We start from the raw sequence: 20,465 nt of genomic DNA, 5'->3' as shown, positions 1-20,465 counted from the left end.
TATCCTTTGTTTTGTTAATTAGGTTATCTTTTTCACTTCCGATTACAATCTGGTGATTATCAATTGATTCCCACTATCCTTAACCTTAAACCTTAACCCAAATCTCAAATCTTAATCTTAGACCCTAAATATAAATCTTTTCATTATTCTCAATCGTTCAACCCTAATAGCTATACAACTTTAAAACCATTGTTTCCGCATGGCAAGCCTATGATTGACGAACAAATCCCTTTCATTGACATAGGCCTCCCACATGCCCTCATGATTTTGCTACAAAATAATATGTTTTTCATTAAATCCTCAAATTCTACCTTGTGAACACTGAGCTCTCTTCCCAAAATCCTTTTCGCTTGCATCATCCTTGTCCTTCGTTACGTATTTGGTTGAAAGTGTACTTCATCAAATTAAAATATTTATGGTACCTCCATTTTTGTCTCTTGCACATTGTAAAGAACCTTTCCTATATGTCCTTTCTAGTGAGCATTAAACCCTTGACCCATGAATTTCAATTACAAACGTTTATAATTTAGGCTATGTTTTGTTGTTGTATTTAGTGTCTTAACTTTCAACAATTCCTTTTCATTTACAGACTTGACATGTTTTCCTTCCCCATGCCACATGACAACTCTGGTGAGTTTCTTATAGAGATCTCCCTAGCATCCTTTGGCACATTCTCATCTTGTAATACTCAAGCATTTGATAGTGAATATATGATACTAAACAAACATCATATGGCTAACCCTTTGTTGTTATTTGGTGTAATCGATACTTCTTGGATTCGGCATCCACCAAGTTGACATTAATATGGCCCTAATATCCTTATCGAATTAGGATTTTCTTCATTTTAATTCTAGTATGCAAAGTTTTTTTTATCAAGATTCTCATTAAACAAACACTTCCAACTTGCATATTCATCTTGTTGCAAGTGGCTTCCAATTTGCATATTCCTCTTGTCACAAGTGGTGATTTCTTCTCCTCTTTATCTACCTTTGGTCTTCACAACACACTTAATGTGGTGGAGATCTTCCATTCATGCGCTATCTAGTCATACTACAATAGCAACAATTGATTGTATCGAAGCATGTAAGCAAGTTATTTGAATGATAGTGAACAAGGATAATACACAAGCAATAAAAAGGCTAGATGTCAATGACTAACCCTCACACGTTGCACCATCTAAAGAACTAGATAATATAGTTCACTAAAGAATATTTATTCATCTGTACGTGGATCTTAAAAACATCTATGAGAGGATGTTACTAAAAAGAGGACATCTATTCATCCATATATGAATCATAAAAACATGTTTATCTATAGGTGCATGCAACAATCAGGAAGAAAAAGCAAAGGAATCCCAAGTGAAAGAGGATCTCACATAGTATCATTATGAGAGGTGCCTGTCAAATTCTGTGTTTAGACATCTTCGCGATTTGATAAGCTACAACCACATTTGTAAAACCCTAGTCTGGATTTTGCATGTATGTTCCAGAAAAAACACTTCATCAAGCTATTTACAAAGGTAAAATACTAGAAGCATATGAACATGCCTGTATATGCTAATATTTTCAGCTGACTGTACTGAAACTAAATATCGGCATAGTATCCATAGCTGCTAATATCCATCACGAATAACCATTGATTATATAACTCTATCAAGGCTTTGAGTTTGAGATTACCATGCTCTTTCTTATAATTCAACGATCATTGTTGCAAAATTTGAGCTATCCATGATCACGAATAACTGCTCACTATGACTCCATCATGGAAACCACTGGACAAAGAGAAGTGTCGTACCTCCTATTCACCAGACCATATTAATGAAGCTACTTCCAATGCACATTTATATCCAGCTATCCATGATTAGGAATAATGGCTGATTATAACTGATCCATCAATCCACTGACAAAAAACAATGCCATAGTTGAGATTACTACGAGCAAGGCAAAAGAAGTGCTGATCAATTTTGATACACCATGTCCACGAACATGGGAGCAGCGATCCACATTGCAGCTAAACTCAGGCAAGAGGGGATGGCCAAACAAACTGAAGTTCATCACACCATTCATCCCATGAACTGCGATGTTACTACCTAGAAAAAGATTGGGATACGATACCAGCACATCATCAATAAAGGTCAAATTATCGGTGGGGTTGTTGGTCACTAACACTGTGAATGTTCTCAGAAGTGTTTCTACAGTTTGCCCTGTGGGAATTCGTTGTAGATCCATGAACGTTAGACGCTGTGTCAGAATGTGGTAAGAGAGTGTTGGCATAAGAGTTTCGAATGTGTTTTCGGCCATCAGTTCTTTCATCGCATCGCTATCTTCTGGGACAAGTAGAGTGCAGGCTGTCTGATCAATTGGAAGGAGACTTTCCATATCCATAGAGTCGAACAAATTCGCTGCAATGTTGAAATTTCCTTTGTTTCTGATGACCTCCATGAAGGCGTCATAGTCAATATTACTGCTAGTGGTGGTAGTATCATCCGCATTAACCATAGAAACATTGAAGAATATATTATCATTTATCACTGTACTGAGAAGAAGTAATAGAGTCATGGCCCCCACCATCACACCTGTGGGCAACATTACGTTGTGACAACATGAGAAACTTCATCAATCGATGAACAAGAGAAGAAAATATGTTAATTAATCATGCGTACAGAAGGAGCTCTTTGAAGGATTAATAGAAGCAATATGCTGAAAGAAGGTGATCTGCATATGCGGCGAATATGGAACGGAAATTTCAGTGAATTTTAACTTAAAAAGAACGAGAATTTGAAGCAATATGCACATAAAAACTGGCCATATTTATCAGAATTGAATAAGGGGAATTTTTGCGTAATCTTTGGCCTGGCAAGAAGAGAAAAATATGCGCACAGAATATGACGATATTTAACAGAATAGAAAGGAAGTTTTGAAGCAATATGAGCGCAGAAACGAACAATGTTTTGGACAACAGAAGAGATAGTGTAATAGTGAACCAATATGCGAACAGAAACAGAAAACGTTTAACATAAAAGAAAAGGAACTTTTGAGGCAATAAGCACACAGAAAGTATCATTTCTCAGGAGAAAAAATGAGGTAATTAATATGCACACAGGAACTAATGATGCTTAACAGAAAAGACGAAGAAATTTGGACGCAATATGTACACAGAAATTGACATTGTTTAGGATAAGAGTATAGGTAATAACAAGCCAATTCAGATGATGTTGAGCAGAAAAGATGAGGAAAATTTGAAGAAATACGCGCACAAAAATTGACACAATATAGAAGAAAAGAAGAGGTTTGTAAGCCAATAGGCACACAGAAACTGACGAAGTTTAGCAAAAAAGAAGAAGAAATTTTGAAGCACATACGCACAGAAATTGATGTTGATTAAGAAAATGAATATGTAATTATGAACCAATTTGCGCAGGGACGGAAGATGTAATAAAAAAGAAGAGGAGATGGAAGAAATATGCGCAGTGCCACGGATATTGGCAATGTTTAGGAGAAATGGAAAAGTAAATTGGAACCAATTGGTTTACAGAAACGATGATGTTCAGTGGAAACGAAATGAAGTTTGGAACCAGCATTCGCACAGAAACGGAAATGTAGCTAAGGCATCAAGAGCAATAATTTGAAATTTGAGAAGAGAATATCTCTGCTGGGGTTTCATATAGTGGTGATGTAGTTTTATTTCCTGAATTTTATTTAACTATCAATAGGTAGAGAATGTATCCAAGTATTCAAATTCGTCCGGTAAATGAATTAACAATAATCTCCTAAAGCAAATGTCTATCGGAAAATGTGAAACTAAATGAACTTTTCTCTGCAGACTTTTTTAGTTTCGGCCCTTAAACGAGGATCTGTATTTGGATTTATAATCAGATGACTTAACTTCAAGCGAAAGACGTGTGCATATTGTCATTTCAAGCTTATAGATGATGGATTTCAAATTCGTAACTAGTAGATTGCAACAAGTGCGCACCAGTAATACGGGCAGCAGATCATGAATTAACCATGGACAAAAACATCAAACATATTCTACCTGAATCTGGATCGTTTTGAGTGTGACTCCTGCAAGTTGAATGACTTTCATCACGGCAATAATTTCTTCTTTCGAAGGACGAAATTTGAATTGCTGTATCCAAGATTGTAGGCGAACCGAAGAAGGAAAGGAATCAGAAGAAAACTATTTAATGTGACTTCTCATTTACCTGACAGTGCTAAATGTTCGGCAGGAAGGAGAGGCAGGTATGTTTCTCCATCATTTCTGTACGATCAGTTTGCAGAAGTGTGAGCTTACTTACAATAATTTCAGAGGTAAGAATCGACATCATTTTCAGAGGTAAGAATCGAAACGGAGAGGGAAGGAAGATGAAACGGAGTGGAGAGACATGCGATCTGAGGGGATGTCCATCGGAGCGAAACGGAAAGACAGGGAAACGGAAAGGAAACGGAAAGGAAACGGGAGAATACCTTGTCGACGGACGTCGATCGATGTGCGGCCAACAACAGAAAAACGACGAAGAAAAATTCCGAAATTTTGTATTTTATTTTTTTAGCGACACGAGAAAAAACGTCTTTTTCTTTAAAAAAAGTAATTAAACAGTAAATTAAAGCCTTTTTTAAATTTGAAACTAAATGGAATTTTTTGCGTGGCAAATTCGGTATCGAACTCACGACCTACCTCTCGCTCATTTCCGGGAAGAGAAGGGGAAACGCGAGGGGGTATTGTTAGGAATTTCTAGAAACTACCACACAAAGCCTTGGAATTAATACCCGGAATCACGAAAAATAATTTTGCCAGTTTCTAAGAACTAACTTCCTTGGAGCTTTCCTGAGCACAATAGGTATGTTTCAAGCTTCAAATCAATTATTCATAATGGAAAATCGAGCAATGTCCATGGTTTAATCACTCGAACCATTGCCGAGGGGACATAATGTAACACATTGGAGACAAAGAGATAGAGACGAGGAGAAGAATTTATAAGAAAAACACACGACCACAAACAAACATTGGTCATACAAAGCACAAACATCCGATCCACGATCGTCAATTGGTCATGCACCATGGATGCAAAGAGCATGATCCACATATTCTGAATTGCATTTTTTTACTCAATCTGCATGTGTGAAAGATGAGGCGTACTTGAGAATGTAACAATCTTAAGGAGTTACTAGTGGCGCAATATTTTGCTCAGTCATATAAAGCTTGGTATGAGGAAGCCAAAGGCCATTGCACTAGGTTATTGGTTTGGCAAGGGCTTCTCCACAATGTGAACATGTGACACATGATTCATGCAAAACTTGGGTAACTCTGGCTAAGTATATGGTGTTGGTGTTAGTTGTCCAACATATGTAGAATGGCTAAAAGTCCACAATTTTGACATTAGTAGGAAACCTAGGTGATACTTGAGTAGGTTTTATGGTAATGTACTAGGTCGTTTTAGTGTGTTTGCACAGGTTATGGGAGTGGGATATTCACCTATTATACATATAGATGTCCATACTCAAAACCGATTATGGAGAATCGAGCATAGGCTTTCCTACTTTATCAAACGAATGATATTTAGGTTGACCCTTGTAGATTGATGTCCTCATAAAGTCACCGACCTAATAATCACAATTACCTTGATTATAGATTAGAGGCCTTATTTTACAAATTCTGTATATTTGCACAAAAGGGGTTATTGATATGCAAAACAATACCTTCATGTGTTATTAATAGAGTTGATGTGCTAATAATAACACAAGGGTACTAGCCTTCATGACTAGTGCATGTTTTGTGTACATAAAACAATGCCCCAAGGTTGCCAAATCAAGATTGTGGACTTATTAAATAACATAAACAATATACCACTTGATTTGCATAACTTCATATTGTGTAATATAATATACATTCGTCCTTATTTGCAACTGCTGAACAATGGAAGAATCTCTATAATTTGAATAGAGTGTAGAATTGGTACAAGACAAAAGTGAGGGATGAGTGTTACCAATGTCAAGTGAACATGAAAATATTGATTGGGAGCATGAGTGAGTGTGGAATATTGCTATCAAATGACTTTCATTTTTTCCATATTTCTAAGGGCTTTATGTATTTCCTTTCAAACAAGGCTCTCCATTTCCCCCTTTACTTTCTTCTAATGTTTCTATAGGTTTCTTGATAGGTTCTTCTTCCTCATTATCCTCCTCCATCTCCTTGAGCAGCTCAAGCTTCTCCATTGCCCTCTTGGCTTTACTCTCCTTGAGCTCCTTCACTAGGGACCTCATCGCCCTGTCCACATCACGCTTCTCTCGTGTTAGCACCTCACTAATCTCGGCCGGGGTCATGGCCACACCTTCCTCGTCCATGGCCGCCCGAATCTCATCGAACATCTCGTGCTCTTCCACACCTAGGTAGTTCTTGGCCAGAACCCGGAAGCCTTGGAAGCCACAATAAGATAAGTGGATATGCATGTCCATGCGGCCCGACCGGAGCAAGGCGGGGTCGAGCTTCTCGATATGATTGGTCGTGAACACGAAGAGCCGCTCGCTCCCGCAGCAAGACCATAGCCCATCGGTGAAATTGAGAAGTCCCGAGAGGGTAAGCTCATTCTCGGTGTCGGCTTCCCGATCCGTTTCATGCTCATCACTCTTCTTCTTCTTCTTCTTCTTCTTCTTGGCTCGGTCGGCAGTGAGGTCAAGCGAGCAGTCTATGTCCTCGATCACGATGATTGACCTGTTGCTCGTCTTGATGAGGAGTTTCTTGAGATGGATGTTGGATTTTACCTGGGTCAGCTCCAGATCATAAATGTCATAGTGGAGGAAGTTCGCCATTGCGGCTATCATGCTCGATTTCCCGGTCCCAGGCGGGCCATAGAGCAAATACCCCCTCTTCCAAGCTTTCCCGACTCGATTATAGAAATCCTCTCCGGTGGCGAAGTCCTTAAGGTCCTCCATGATCTTCTCCTTCAACACTGGATCCATAGCTAGGGTTCTGAAGCTCGCCGGGTGCTTGAAAGGGACCGAATCCCACCCTTTGGCTTCACCGTATCCTCTATTCGCCGTGTTTGTGAAAATCCTGCGGTCTCGTTGCGCGCTCTTCATCTCCTTAGCTCGAGCCATGATGTGATCCATGTAAGAGCTTAAGATCTCTCGATCTTTCTTCTCGATGGAGAGGATGAGGTTTCTTTGGACGTCCGGGACCGACTTCCTCCATGAAAAAGAAGGTGTGGCTGCCTCGTGTTTACTGAACCTCCACCAAGCTTTGAAGCTTCTGCCATTGACATTGAAGCTTTCGTCGGGGATGCTTTCATTGCATTCCTGGAGGCCGAATACGAGGGAAGATGCATTCTTCGGCTTCGTGAGGTTGAGCTTCTTCGCGAGGGTCGCGGCCGGGGTGCTTAGGTAGACCTCAATGGCTGAGTAGAGCTCATTCATATTGGCTCCATCGAATTCCGGGATCGTGTATTGAACGTATCGAGAGAAGTAGGAGACGAGGAGGTGGATCACATGAGATGCCGAATTGTGGAGATCGGAAGGTAGAACCGAACTTATTACGGCCATTAGCCCAAGCAATGTTCCCAAAGAAAACCATGAGCCATCCTCCTTGGACAACATCTTCTTCTTCTATCTATCCACAAAGCTCTTGGAATGACAATACTAAGCTATGATTAAACCTTTCACAAGTATGTACTTATATAAGATTATATTTGTATGTAATTGATCCAAGTAGCCCACACCCATCTTAAAAACTTTAGACCATGTTTTCCACATCCTAAAGTGCGGTAAAATATTGTTGTGGCCATTGTCGCATCTCCCTCCCCACCACAATGGCCCCTCATAGATATACAGGTCTAGAGGAGTAAGTGTCACGCCATGGAACATCATGAAGATGCCATAAAAAAGTAAATTTGAAGACATCAAAAGTAAATAGCTTGATGAATCCTTTGAAGAGAACCATATGAAAATAGCTCCACTCAACAATACATGAAAGAAATCACGGGTTAGATTCGTTGGTATTTGTTGTTTACATGTGACTACACTTAGTGGCAACTAGAGTTTGCAAACTTGGCTTTTGGAAACATTAGAATAACCTTTGTTTGCATATTCCCATTGTTTTTTAAACCAAAAGTTATCCAGTTGGAAAGTAGATTCTCTTTTATCTAACAATACATAATTTTAAGCTTGAGATTGAAGTGGCTACATAGTGATAAAATATTAAGCTACATAATAATGGTCAAACATATGTAGAAACATTTTGGGCCACATAGCAATTTGCTAACGTATGTGATGAGATATGAAATGCTTTCAAGCATTAGAAGATTAGAGATATGAAATGAGGAATTGGATGGGTGCAAATATGATGGCTAATATGTAGTTAGGCCTTATAAACCATTGCTTGATGGTTTAGGTGACGTAATCGGCAATGCCATAGTAGGGTGGCATAGTTAAATCATGTTCAACCTGACAATGTCTTCTGGTGGATGATAGGATAGTGATGATAAAAATCAACAAATGTATTTTCATTGTTGAGTTTTACAATATATTACATAAATAAGAAACTTTTTTGATTTCAATGGTGTTGCCATTTGAGAGTTCAAGGTGGGGTGTGTTGTATCCAAGGGCATGTTTAACCCCATTTTCCCGAATCTCACTAATGAATGATTTCTTGAGGGTTTATATCATGATAGCTTTCCCAATACCTCAGACACTCTATATTACATAGATACCGACAAGACTATGCTTTGGGTCTCAATGGCCTCTCTCTCATGTATGGTATTATATTCAAGCTTTTTGGGCTAAAATACTATGCGACTTTGTACAACGTGGGGGGCATTGTTGGTACATTGGACTTCTTGTACATGCTCAACACGAAAGTGGATAGTTCCTTTGTATGATAGGCAAATGCATTGATCTTGTCAAGGTCATGGATTATGTTTAAAGAGTTGGTGTGTGGTCAAGGTAATACTTTAGAATGACATTCTTGATGATGAGCACTATGAGTAGGGCAAGGACCTTGATATCCATGTCTTTGGTCATGAGGACAAGGGTGTTCCATGCATAGGACGTGTATGCCAAATTTTGACCATTACATGTGAATCCAACAATCAACCATACTACTACTAAATGTGACATGCTTACTTATTTACCAAATGCTATTTTTCATATGATCTGGACCTCAAACATCATCTAATAAGGAGATTGAACTATTAAATCTTTGAGTTTGTACCACACACAAACATATGCTGGTGATTTTGCATATCTTATCATTGAATTTGATTTGGAATTGCTCATCCGGGTGATTATTAATGATGGACAAGCATAGAAGTGGTAAGTGGCCTAGTTTGCTCTAGGATGTTTCGAAAAAACCCAACCTTTATGAGTAAGTATACAAGTGTTTTTGGACATGCTTTAAGAACATTAAAACTTAAAAATCTCAGAACACTTTTCCTAAAAGAAACTGAAGTCTTCATGAAAGCTTGTTAAGCTTTAGTAAGCCACTTCTTGGTTTATTGTTTTGGAGGTTTCTCCATTCATTGCCCCTCTTCAGTTTCTTCTTTTTATGTCCCTTGAGGCTTTTCTTCAGGATCTTCTTCGTTAGCCTCCTCCATCTCCTTGAGCAGCTCAAGCTTCTCCATTGCCCTCTTGGCTTTACTCTCCTTGAGCTCCTTCACTAGGGACCTCATCGCCCCGTCCACATCGCGCTTCTCTCGTGTTAGCACCTCGCTAATCTCGGCCGGGGTCATGGCCACGCCTTCCTCGTCCATGGCCGCCCGAATCTCGTCGAACATAGCATGGTCTTCCACACCTAGGTAGTTCTTGGCCAGAAGCCGGAAGGCTTGGAAGCCACAATAAGATAGGTGGATATGCATGTCCATGCGGCCCGACCGGAGCAATGCGGGGTCGAGCTTCTCGATATGATTGGTCGTGAACACAAACAGCCGCTCGCTCCCGCAGCACGACCATAGCCCATCGGTGAAATTGAGGAGGCCCGAGAGGGTAAGCTCGTTCCCGGAGTCGGATTTCGAAGAATCGGGGGGTCTCTTAGTATTATCCTTGTCGGCATCATTCTTCTTCTTCTTCTTCTTGGTTCGGTCGGCAGTGAGGTCGAGTGAGCAGTCTATGTCCTCGATCACGATGATTGACCTGTTGCTCGTCTTGATGAGGAGATCCTTGAGATGGACATTCGATTTCACCTGGGTCAGCTCAAGATCATAAACATCATACTCGAGGAAGTTTGCCATTGCGGCTATCATGCTCGATTTCCCGGTCCCGGGCGGGCCATAGAGCAAATATCCCCTCTTCCAAGCTCTCCCGACTCGATTATAGAAATCCTCTCTGGTCGCAAAGTCCCGAAGGTCCTCCATGATCTTCTCCTTCAACACTGGATCCATAGCTAGGGTGTCGAAGGTTGCCGGGTGCTTGAAGGGCACCGACTCCCACACCTTACCTCGGTTGAAATATCCGTAGTCTCTGTCCTTCAGATTGGTGAAAATCTTGCGATCTCGTTGCGCAATCTTCATCTCCTTAGCCTTTGCCATGATATGATCCATGTAAGAGTTCAATACCTCTCGATCTTTCTTCTTGATGGAGAGGATAAGGGATCGCCGAACATCCGGGACCTCCTCCCTCCATGAGAAAGAAGGTTTGTTTGGCTCATGTTTCCGGAACAGCCACCAAGCCTTGAAGCTTCCGGGCTTGAAGCTCAGGTCCGGGATGCTTTCAGTATATTCGTCGAGGCCGAATACGAGGGAAGACGAGTTCTTTGGCAATGTGAGGTTTATTTTCTTGGCTAGATTTGCCGTGGGGGTGCTCAGGTAGAGCTCGATGGCCGAGTAGAGCTCGTTCATATTGGCTCCGTCGAATTCCGGGATCGTGTATTGCACATATTCAGAGAAGTAGGAGAAGAGGAGACGGATCACACGGGATGCCGAACTGCGGAGATCGGGAGGTAGAACTGAACTTATTAGGGCCACTAGCCCAAGCAATGTTCCCAAGGAAAACCATGAGCCATCCTCCTTGGACATCATCTTCTTCATCTATCTATCCACAAGCTTTTTGGGATTCTAATCCTAAGTTATGGTTTTAACGCTTTTTTGCACAAGTCCTTGAATAGATAGTATGTATATATGTATATCTACATATGTAATGCAACTCAACCAAAAGAGTATAGATCATGTTTTCGGCCGAGTCCGAAGAACATTCAAATTTATAGAGTTTAGAGAGTGAGTGCCAAGCCGTAGAACACCACGATGATGCCGTGGAAACAAAGATGATGACGTAAAGAGTAAGATGATTAGGTTATATGTAGAAGATTCTTTGGTGTTTCTTGTTTTGTGGCCCCAGAAGACCAAAGACTAAAGTGTTTTAAAACTGAGATGCTGCTGCAACCAGTACAATCAAATGATATGACATGTTGCCACTGTTTATCAAAGGGGAAACTGATAAAAAAAGGGTGTACAAAAGCGGATTCCCTTGACCAAATTGCATTCCAAAAGGTATGAGAGACAAACTAGGAAGGCACCTCTCACCTTCTCATGTTTATACTAGGAAATTTCTAAAACATTTCTCCACAAAATGTTGGTTTTGGTACATTGAATTAGTCATCATTCTTCCATGCTGTTGCTGATAGCTATTTCAGATCTAGGCCAAGCTTATACTTCAATGTTAAGGATTGGCTGAAGAGAAGGCAACCGAGGCAATCCTAAGCTTGGACATTGGGATACTTTTTGTTTCCATTATGACCTTGGGGCTTCCCTAGGGTACTCAAGAATAAGCATGAGCACCTGTGTTTTATTAAGAAATTGAAAAGATATGGAACTTCTTGGATTAGTGTATGGCTTAAGTGGAGCAAAATTATGCCTCAAGTTGAGTGAGATCAGTGGAATTCCATTTTGGTAGTTGTGCTTCTAATCCTTGAGAACGCGGGCATTATCGTAGTTGAGAGGATTAAGAAAAAACACCCAATTTGCAAATGTAACGCTAATTTTTCATATGCTTTGGAGCTCAAAGTTGGATCACACATGAAAATAAGCAATCAAACCTTCTAAGTTTGTAATAAACCCAACTCTTATCAGTGTGTAATTTTTCTCTTGCAAACATTATACAGGTGTTTTGGACATTCTTTTAAAGAGTACAGCTGAAAAACCTTCGAATTTCGTTTTTTTTTACCTTATCCTTACTGCCATCCTTTTTCTTCTTTTTCTTGGCTCGATCTTGAGAGAATAGTCTATGTCCTCAATCACGATGATCAACTTGTTGGTCGTCTTGGGGGGGAGATCCTTAGAGACTTTCGATTTCACCTGGTTCAGCTGGGTAAGGGTTAAGAAGCTATACTATAGCACACAAAGGAGATTGAGGGAGAAGAAGAATTTGATAGAGATGATGAAACAAGCTTGTAAAAGAAAAACTATGTATTTCATTATGCTAAAAGAACACTTTAAAATCTAAGTTTACAATTACAATCATTTGTAACTTATGTACTATTTTAGTATGTGTAATTGTTCTAATATTTTATTATGTATAACGTCTCCTATTTTTATATAGATATTTATGTTAATATCGGAACACCCTCCCATAACCCATAGTGTAAATATTCTAAATACTCTCTTTGTTGTGGGCAAGCTTGAGTCCCAACTTCTTACAACATTGCCAATGTTTTTGGTGTGGTACCGGTTTAGTACAAAAATCAGCCCACATAGTGATTGTCAAAGTATATTTGAGTTCCAACTCTTTTATATAGACTAGGTCCCTTATGAAGTGATGGTTAATCTTTATGTGTCTATTTTGATCTCCGAGTTTAGGATTTACACCAATCTTGTTAGAAGATTGATTGTCGCAATATTTCAATCATGGTACAATATTTCAATCATGGTAGTGGTTTGTCAATTCATGAACAGAGGAATTAAACTTGAACGAATTATGTTAACAAAATTAAGCAAATTCTTCTATAAACCCGATTAGTGAAAACATGAATTAACACTAGAGATAACACAAAATTCTTTCACAATATCTTATCTAGAACTTTCTCCTAATTATCTAATTTAGCATATTCATTGGATTCTTACTTACTTGGATTTTCTCCTATATTAGCACTCATCTTCCTATGAATCCATTACGCTTGGTTTTGAAATGAAATGTTGAATTCTTCACCAAGTGTATCGCATGATGGGGACTTTCTCTATGCAAAACATTAGATTTTCTTATTTGAATGCCAACTTATTTAACAAATGAAGAAACCAAATCATCTCTTTATTAGCTTCAATCACTACTGAATACTCAGTCACTGTAGTGGATAGAGTAACTGACATTAATATTTTGTAACTCCGATATCCTAGTAACAATGTAATTCACCAAAAATGGTTGGGTCTCATTTCCTTGATAAAGTAAACTGAACTTGTGGACCATATGCTTCAAAACTTGAAAGCGACTTATAACTTGGATATGAACAATCAAGCAAATGATTCTTCCCTACTAAATACTCTATATCCTCATGACAAGTCCAATGCTCAAAGCATCCTGATATGAACAGTCAAGCAAATGATTCTTCCCTACTAAATACTCTATATCCTCGTGACAAGTCCAATGCTCAAAGCATCCAAATATCAACAATCTCTCAGAAATGGTGCCTTTGATTTCATGATAATTAGTCTATCATTTGGATCACTTAGAAGAATTTGACGTCCGTGAGAGGCCCAAGTCATCATTGATCTTGAGACATTCTTCTATACACATGCACTAGTCATAAATTATAGTACCCTTGTGCTGGTGTCTTATATAACCATGGAATGTTGAGATTGATGCAAAATGTAGAGAGATCAATGACATAGGTGACACACAACATTAACTCAAGTATCATCTTTAAGATTTTGACATTGTAGCATATAAATCTTGCCTTCATATTTGCCATGAACAAAAACAATTTAGACTACAAGTGATGAAGCGCCAAGTCAAGTTTAATAGTTAGGGAGACAAATACATGTTTATTTAAACTTCGAAGTGCATTATCGCGAAGGTACGCACATGCATATGAATTTGAGTGGGACCATTAGGGACATGAACCGGGGAAGATGGCAATTCTAACGGAAAGTCATGAACAAATGAAATTCCACTTGATACAGTGCTAGAACCATGAGGACTCCACTATATATAAGAATGTTGTATCACGTGCGTTCATGACATCATTTATAAACCCCTTATATGTATTTTTTTACTATTTTAGTGACCCTTGTGTAGAAAAACGATTAATAAAAATACCCCTTATTACGAATATATTTTTTGATAATCACCCATTTTAAATACCCTTACATATAAAATATACATGCACACATAGTTTCTATTCCTAGAATGGATCAATGACCGTCTTTACAACTGATGACTCGCAAAATTATGAATCAACATTAAACATCATATGCAAATTCCTAGAAATGCTTCATCAAGTGCCACATAGATTGAAAACACAATCTATAAAGTACAAAGTAATGCACACACAATTAGGAAACATTACCCAAAAACACTAGAGGTATAACATATATAAGCCACATATAAGTTTTTGTTTTTAGTTTATTGAGACGTATGAAGAATAGCGTATACAAAACAATGTAATTTACAATAAAACAATCTTGAACTTGACATATATATCTCAAAAAGCACACATAGAACAATCTAAAATGCATATCAATAATGAAATTACTAACAAATTAACATTATGTTTGGTTTCATGGATAGACTCATATGAAGCCATAACATTATTTTTTCTCAAACACATTGATCAAACAAATGGCAACCTACTTCATATTTCCATTTGAAATGTAAGACATCATCTATTCACACATTCTTACCCAAATCAAAATGAAATAAAATAAATCATTTTGTTATTGCAATGTCTACTTAAAAAACTTATTACAATAAAGGTTGCCCTTATAAAGACCAACTATATAAAAAGAAAACCCTAAGAAGTTCATTATAGGCTATAAATTTCATGTTGTTTCCATCTTCAACGTTGGACCTGTATTATAACATGTAAAAACAAAGGCAAGAAAACTTAATATACATGGAAGTAAATAATATCTTAAAGAAATCAGAAAATATATTTGGAATATTGTAGGTTTATATTTGGTTTCTACTCTTTTCTCCTTTTCCTGTTAAGATAAAAGGCGTAAATATTAAGTTTAATATATTATATATATGTAAATGTATGCAAGTATATAATTCAAAACAGCTTATATATACATACCTGGATTTCATTTCCAAAAGAAAATCTTTGAAAACTTTACAATCGCTTTCGTCTAACAAATAATTATCACATTTTGCATTATATGTGAGGTTCGCTAATCCAATAATTGACTCAAAGTCAACCATTTTTATATCTGTCAAATCATATGCAAATAATCTTCCTATACCAACCAAGTTGTAATTGAACATCTTCAAGTCTATCCATCAAGTCAATTCCTCTCTTGTACTTCACAAATTTATTTCCAATCTTTCTTCGCATCCTTTGTACTCGTCCTAAGTACCAAACAACATCTTCTTCAACAGAGAATACAACACAATCTGAACCAATCCCAATTAGGTTCCCATTTCCATTTAGGAAATTATTTGCATTCTCACATGAGTAGAAGACCACTTCTCTTACACGTGTGAGTCTATCCTTTGACAATGTTGGATTACCATTTATATGACTCACAAGTCTTGATTTAAATATAATCTTATCATCCACTTGAACAAATGAAGAGACTTTAGAGTTCACATTGTTGTCATCCAATATAACATCCAATTCATGGCGAATTTCACTTATTGCAATCTCATCGTCATTTTCCACACATTCATGCATTGTTAAGTTTTTATTGTGTTCAACACATTCTTCATCATCTTTCTCTCCATATATATAACTCAAGGATTGTTTTGTCTCAATCCCAGGATAATTCCACCATTGCCAATTGTGTTTAGGTTTCATATTTAACGACTCACATAAAATTTGGGCTTCTTTTAAACCTTCTTTAAGTGCAAAAACAAGTTGATCATCATTTGAGATATCAATGTAGTCTTGTAAGTTTGCAAGAGGCTTGCCATGCATGAAATTGAGTTTAGACCATATTGATTCTTGCTTCTTATGAGCTCTTGGAAAAACCAATCCACTATCATTGCACTCAAATTTGGCAAGCTTGTTTACATTTCCACTATAATACAAAACATCTGATATATCAAATGCACGCTCCATACCAATCATTCCCCCTATTTTACTAAAAAATATCTCAGCTCCATCAGACCCTGTGAGATGCAATGGACATTCTAGTTGTGGATAAAAGTCACGAAACATTTTTATAAGTAAAACTACAAAGTGACAAGATATTTATACATCCAAAAATGTTTCCCGACTAATGAAATTACTTTTTAAATTATAAATTGGATTATTTAGAATCCATAATCTCCATATTTGAAAGAAGAATGCAACTTTAGATGCAAGTACCACATGCTTGAATAAGCTCTCATGAGGGGATAGAAAAATATCAATATAGTCACCTAATATATGCAAGTAGGGTAGGAATTTGACGAGTGTCATGCCCATCAAAGGCCATTTTGCCCGTCAAAAACACACACCCAATAAAAATGTCTGTCAAGTGACATCTAAATTTTCATTTTTCATGTGAAAGGCACCCAAATTTTATACATGTCAAATGACATGCTAAAAATTTATTTTCCATGTCATATATATATATATATATATATATATATTATATGTCAATATGACATTGTATAATGTCATATAGTATATTTAATATTGTAGTATGTACATTCTGGACTATAGTATATATACATAGTACATACTACAAAGACATATACTATTATACTATTATACTATTATAATTTATAATGTACAATGTACATTGTAGTATGTAGTCTTGTAGACAATAGTATGTACATTTTATAATAGTATATGTCTTTCATTGTTTCAATATTTCATTTCCAAATTCCCCCCTCTTTCTCTTTTACCCTAGTTTTTTCCAAATTGGAATGCATTACAAATTGAATATTACATGAGCATGCATGAGGGGAAATTTATATGCAATATCCAAATTTATTAGGTTGTGCATGTAAATTGAAGACACTCCATGAAATCGAAGAGGAGTCTATACAATAACATTAATTTGTAATAGCTCTGATTGAATGTCATTAGAACTGGATGCATATGTGTGATATTTAGTAGTAACCCTATTCCAGACACTCAAAGTTCCACGATGTTATATTGGAAGCATACGAACCCTTGTTTGTGGACAATGTAATGCCCCCCAAGCAAGCAAGGAAAGTAAAATGTTTGCTTGTCTAGAATACAAACGCCATGAAACCTTCTTGCCTTGTGCTTTCATCAAGTGCAAACTATTAAAAACGTTTCATAATATATAACAGGGAAAAGTACCAGGATACCCCTAGAAGTTCGTCTATTTACCAGAATGCCCCTGGAAGTTCCAAATTTACCAAACTACCCCTATGTCCAAAAAAATACACTTTATAAAGTAAGTACAAAGGACCCAAAGAATCTCTTAAGTAAAGAAATTTTTGTTTTAAGGGTGGTATTCTAGTAAATAGGGCTTGTAGATTTGAGTGTATAATTACTTTATAAAGTGTAATTTTTTGGACATAGGGGTAGTTTGGTAAATTTGGAACTTCCGGGGGCATTTTGGTAAATAGACGAACTTCCAGGGGTATCCTGGTACTTTCCCTATAATATATTGCTCTTGTTTGCCTTCTTTACATTTTTTTGCATTAAAAATCTTCATTAACTTCTTGCATTATCGCATAAATGTTGTGCATTGTCCTAGAAAAGTTAGTGTATGGAGATGTAGAACAATGACATAGCTTTACCATAACCAAATTTATGTTCACACAATAAGATGTAGAAGTGGCATTTTAAGATTTATCATCAATTCAATAGTCTCGTGTATTATCTTCCCATGTCAACGGTTGTTTAGCAGTCAACATTTCACACACATGACTCATTCAAAAGAATATGTTTTCCCTTAAGCCATAGGTTTCACTTATTTAGGCAATATAAACTCATGGGGAATGGCAACCATGAAGTCATTGATGATGACTTCACTAACATATATGAATTGTTTGTGTTGGCTTGTGGCATTATTGAAAAAACAACGAGATGCATGAGTAGACATGATGGGGGAAATGACACATTGAAATTGAAGGCATGTTAAGATTTCCCTCTAATTTGTTGATTATCATGCATAAATAAGGTCTCTCAAATGGAGTTGAAAAACGATACTTGGAAATCCATATGGACACTTACATCCAGGCAAAATTCTTCTAAAAGTACTCAATTGATTTCTATTGTGTTATATAGTATTTTTCCTTTATTGTCTGTCGTTCATGGAGAAATTGCTATCCACAATGTAGATAACGGTAGCTTCATCATCATCTATAATGACCAAGTCACATAAAGTCTCCCTTTTCGGTGGTCATCGAATTTGAGGGCCCAATAAAATATTGGATTCTTTTTACAAGTTTATGCTTTATGTGCAACAAGTCATCTTGACTATTTTTGAATCGCAATTATTTAGAGTACATTGATTGTAGCTTCGTAACTTCCTCAATGCTTACATATTTAGGTTTAGTTTTTGACAATAGTTTCAACTAAGGAAGGGCGTGCGATGACAGGGCCATTGTTAACCATTTCCTTTATTGGATTCCTTTGTCTCCCATCATTGAATTTTCTTATCTTTGTTTTGTGTATGAATCTCTTTTAATAGGGAAAAACTTTTTTAGACACTACCAATTTCTCTTCTTTTTTCTCCCTAAGTATATTTACCTCACCATATTGATTAAATGTCAAGAAAGGTTTTGAAGAAACATATGTTGCAGACTGCAATTATATAAGGAATGTAACATAGAAGATGGAACAACCTCACCATGCTCACATTTTACATTCAATCAATTTTATTTTCTATAACATCTTATGAGTTCAAACTCAATTATTTATGGGTTCATGAAAAGTCGACGAGCATTATTACCTAACATTTTTATTGTCCTCTTGTTTTAATATATCCACTACTTTTTTCTCTTGATCTTTTTCTTCAATGAGCGAGAAGATTTTGTTGGTATGCTTGTTAGAATTGCTAAAGGAAGAGGAATGCATGATGCATGGGATATTTGTTGCAAAGCACAATCTTGGTGGCAATTATTTCCAGGTATTACGCAATTGTGGCAACTATGTATGACTATTCCTATTAGTATGGCAGCATGTGAACGAGGTTTTTCACGTCAAAATATCATAAAAAATGATATTAGAAACGGTTTATCTTTGGAAACTTTAGATGCTTTAATGTTTATATCCTTGAATGCTCAAGATACATCAAACATTTGTTGGAGGGATATATTTAACCTTTGGTTTGAAGATAAAGAGTGAAGGATAGTATCATTGAAGTAGACACATATTGCAGAATGCTTAATATGAGGAGTCACGGTATGATAAACATTTTTTGTGTTTTTTGGGCTTTAAGAAATATATGATGATTTAAGTATTCAATTTGTATGTTTTCATTATCTTTGTGACGTAGTTATGTTTATTTGTGTATCGTTGTATACTTATAATAAATGTTTATTATTAAAACTTGTATGTCAAATGACATGTTAGTTTTTGCACTCTCGTGTCATATGACATACATCTTTAAAAAATGCCCGCCAAAAAACTTAAAGACTAACCCGTCAATTTTAGGCCTTGTATGCAAGTATACATGTGTTCCCAAAGCACCTCTTTCTCTTACTTTGACACCTTCTCCACCTTGGTATAACATCTTTAAACAATTAGTAACATTTCTACTTGCAATTCTTTGGGCTCCAACCCAATTTTGTCTATCGTCTCTCTTAATATCACATTCCCTTAAGTCATGTGCATCAATAGAGAAGTTATTATATACCAATGACACGTGATTCAATGTGATCCATACATCTCTGATTACTAATTGTCTTGAGGGATTATCTAGTGCATTCACAAGTTTCTTTCCATTATGGATGAAATCTTGATCATGAAGACAACTTACCATATCATTATGCATTTGACATGTGAAGATCCAACCATCCCAAGGCAATTTATATCTTAAGCATATGCTTGGGGTTAAGTAATCTTGAAGCATAATCTTTCTTCTCCTACTATCTCCATCTTGGATTCTTGTGAAGTGGAAGAGATATGAGTTATGTGTGTGTATGAGAGACAGAGACAGAGTGAGAGAGACAAGAAATAAGACACAGAGAATACGCAAGGTAAGAGTATATTAACAAAGGAGAAAGACTCAACACTATACAAGGTGGGAGGAGGGTGCTTTATATAGTCACCCTCTCTCTTCATTAACTACAAGACTCATGGAGCATGGGGAATGTGAAAGCTCATAAGTTATGTGTTATAGAATATGATTCTATGACTCATACTAAATGCTAGAATACAAAGAAGTGACCTAATAGTGACTCTTGACCGTTGGAGTGTCT

At 37.0% G+C, this 20,465-nt stretch overlaps 2 protein-coding genes and 1 pseudogene across 3 annotated transcripts; all 3 read right to left on the bottom strand.

Moving 5' to 3' along the window:
- Positions 1–1,264: 1,264 nt before the first annotated feature.
- Positions 1,265–4,349, bottom strand: LOC147862301 (FAS1 domain-containing protein SELMODRAFT_448915-like). Of its 2 annotated transcripts, XM_087321937.1 has the most exons (4): positions 4,323–4,349; positions 4,205–4,292; positions 4,036–4,103; positions 1,265–2,575 (listed from the first exon to the last, which is right to left on the bottom strand). In XM_087321937.1, exon 4 carries the CDS (start codon positions 2,568–2,570, stop codon positions 1,878–1,880), a length of 693 nt encoding a protein of 230 aa, XP_087178063.1. In that variant the 5' UTR covers positions 2,571–2,575; positions 4,036–4,103; positions 4,205–4,292; positions 4,323–4,349; the 3' UTR covers positions 1,265–1,877. The 2 variants fall into 2 exon arrangements, with proteins under 2 accessions (XP_087178063.1, XP_087178062.1); XM_087321936.1 differs by having other exon boundaries at positions 4,036–4,292.
- A 1,561-nt stretch (positions 4,350–5,910) lies between these two features.
- LOC147862300 (AAA-ATPase At4g25835 pseudogene) lies at positions 5,911–7,753 on the bottom strand (annotated as a pseudogene).
- A 1,363-nt stretch (positions 7,754–9,116) lies between these two features.
- Positions 9,117–11,167, bottom strand: LOC147862299 (AAA-ATPase At4g25835-like). The gene has a single exon (XM_087322964.1). It carries the CDS (start codon positions 11,012–11,014, stop codon positions 9,536–9,538), a length of 1,479 nt encoding a protein of 492 aa, XP_087179090.1. The 5' UTR covers positions 11,015–11,167; the 3' UTR covers positions 9,117–9,535.
- Positions 11,168–20,465: the final 9,298 nt, after the last annotated feature.

This window comes from Azolla caroliniana, unplaced genomic scaffold (assembly GCF_043228905.1).
Source record: "Azolla caroliniana isolate FFs.n. ecotype wild unplaced genomic scaffold, voAzoCaro1.0.p SCAF_7, whole genome shotgun sequence".
In the NCBI taxonomy this organism is placed as follows: Eukaryota; Viridiplantae; Streptophyta; class Polypodiopsida; order Salviniales; family Salviniaceae; genus Azolla; species Azolla caroliniana.
Note: the sequence above shows the minus strand (reverse complement) of the source record. Positions and strands in the feature narration are given on the sequence as shown.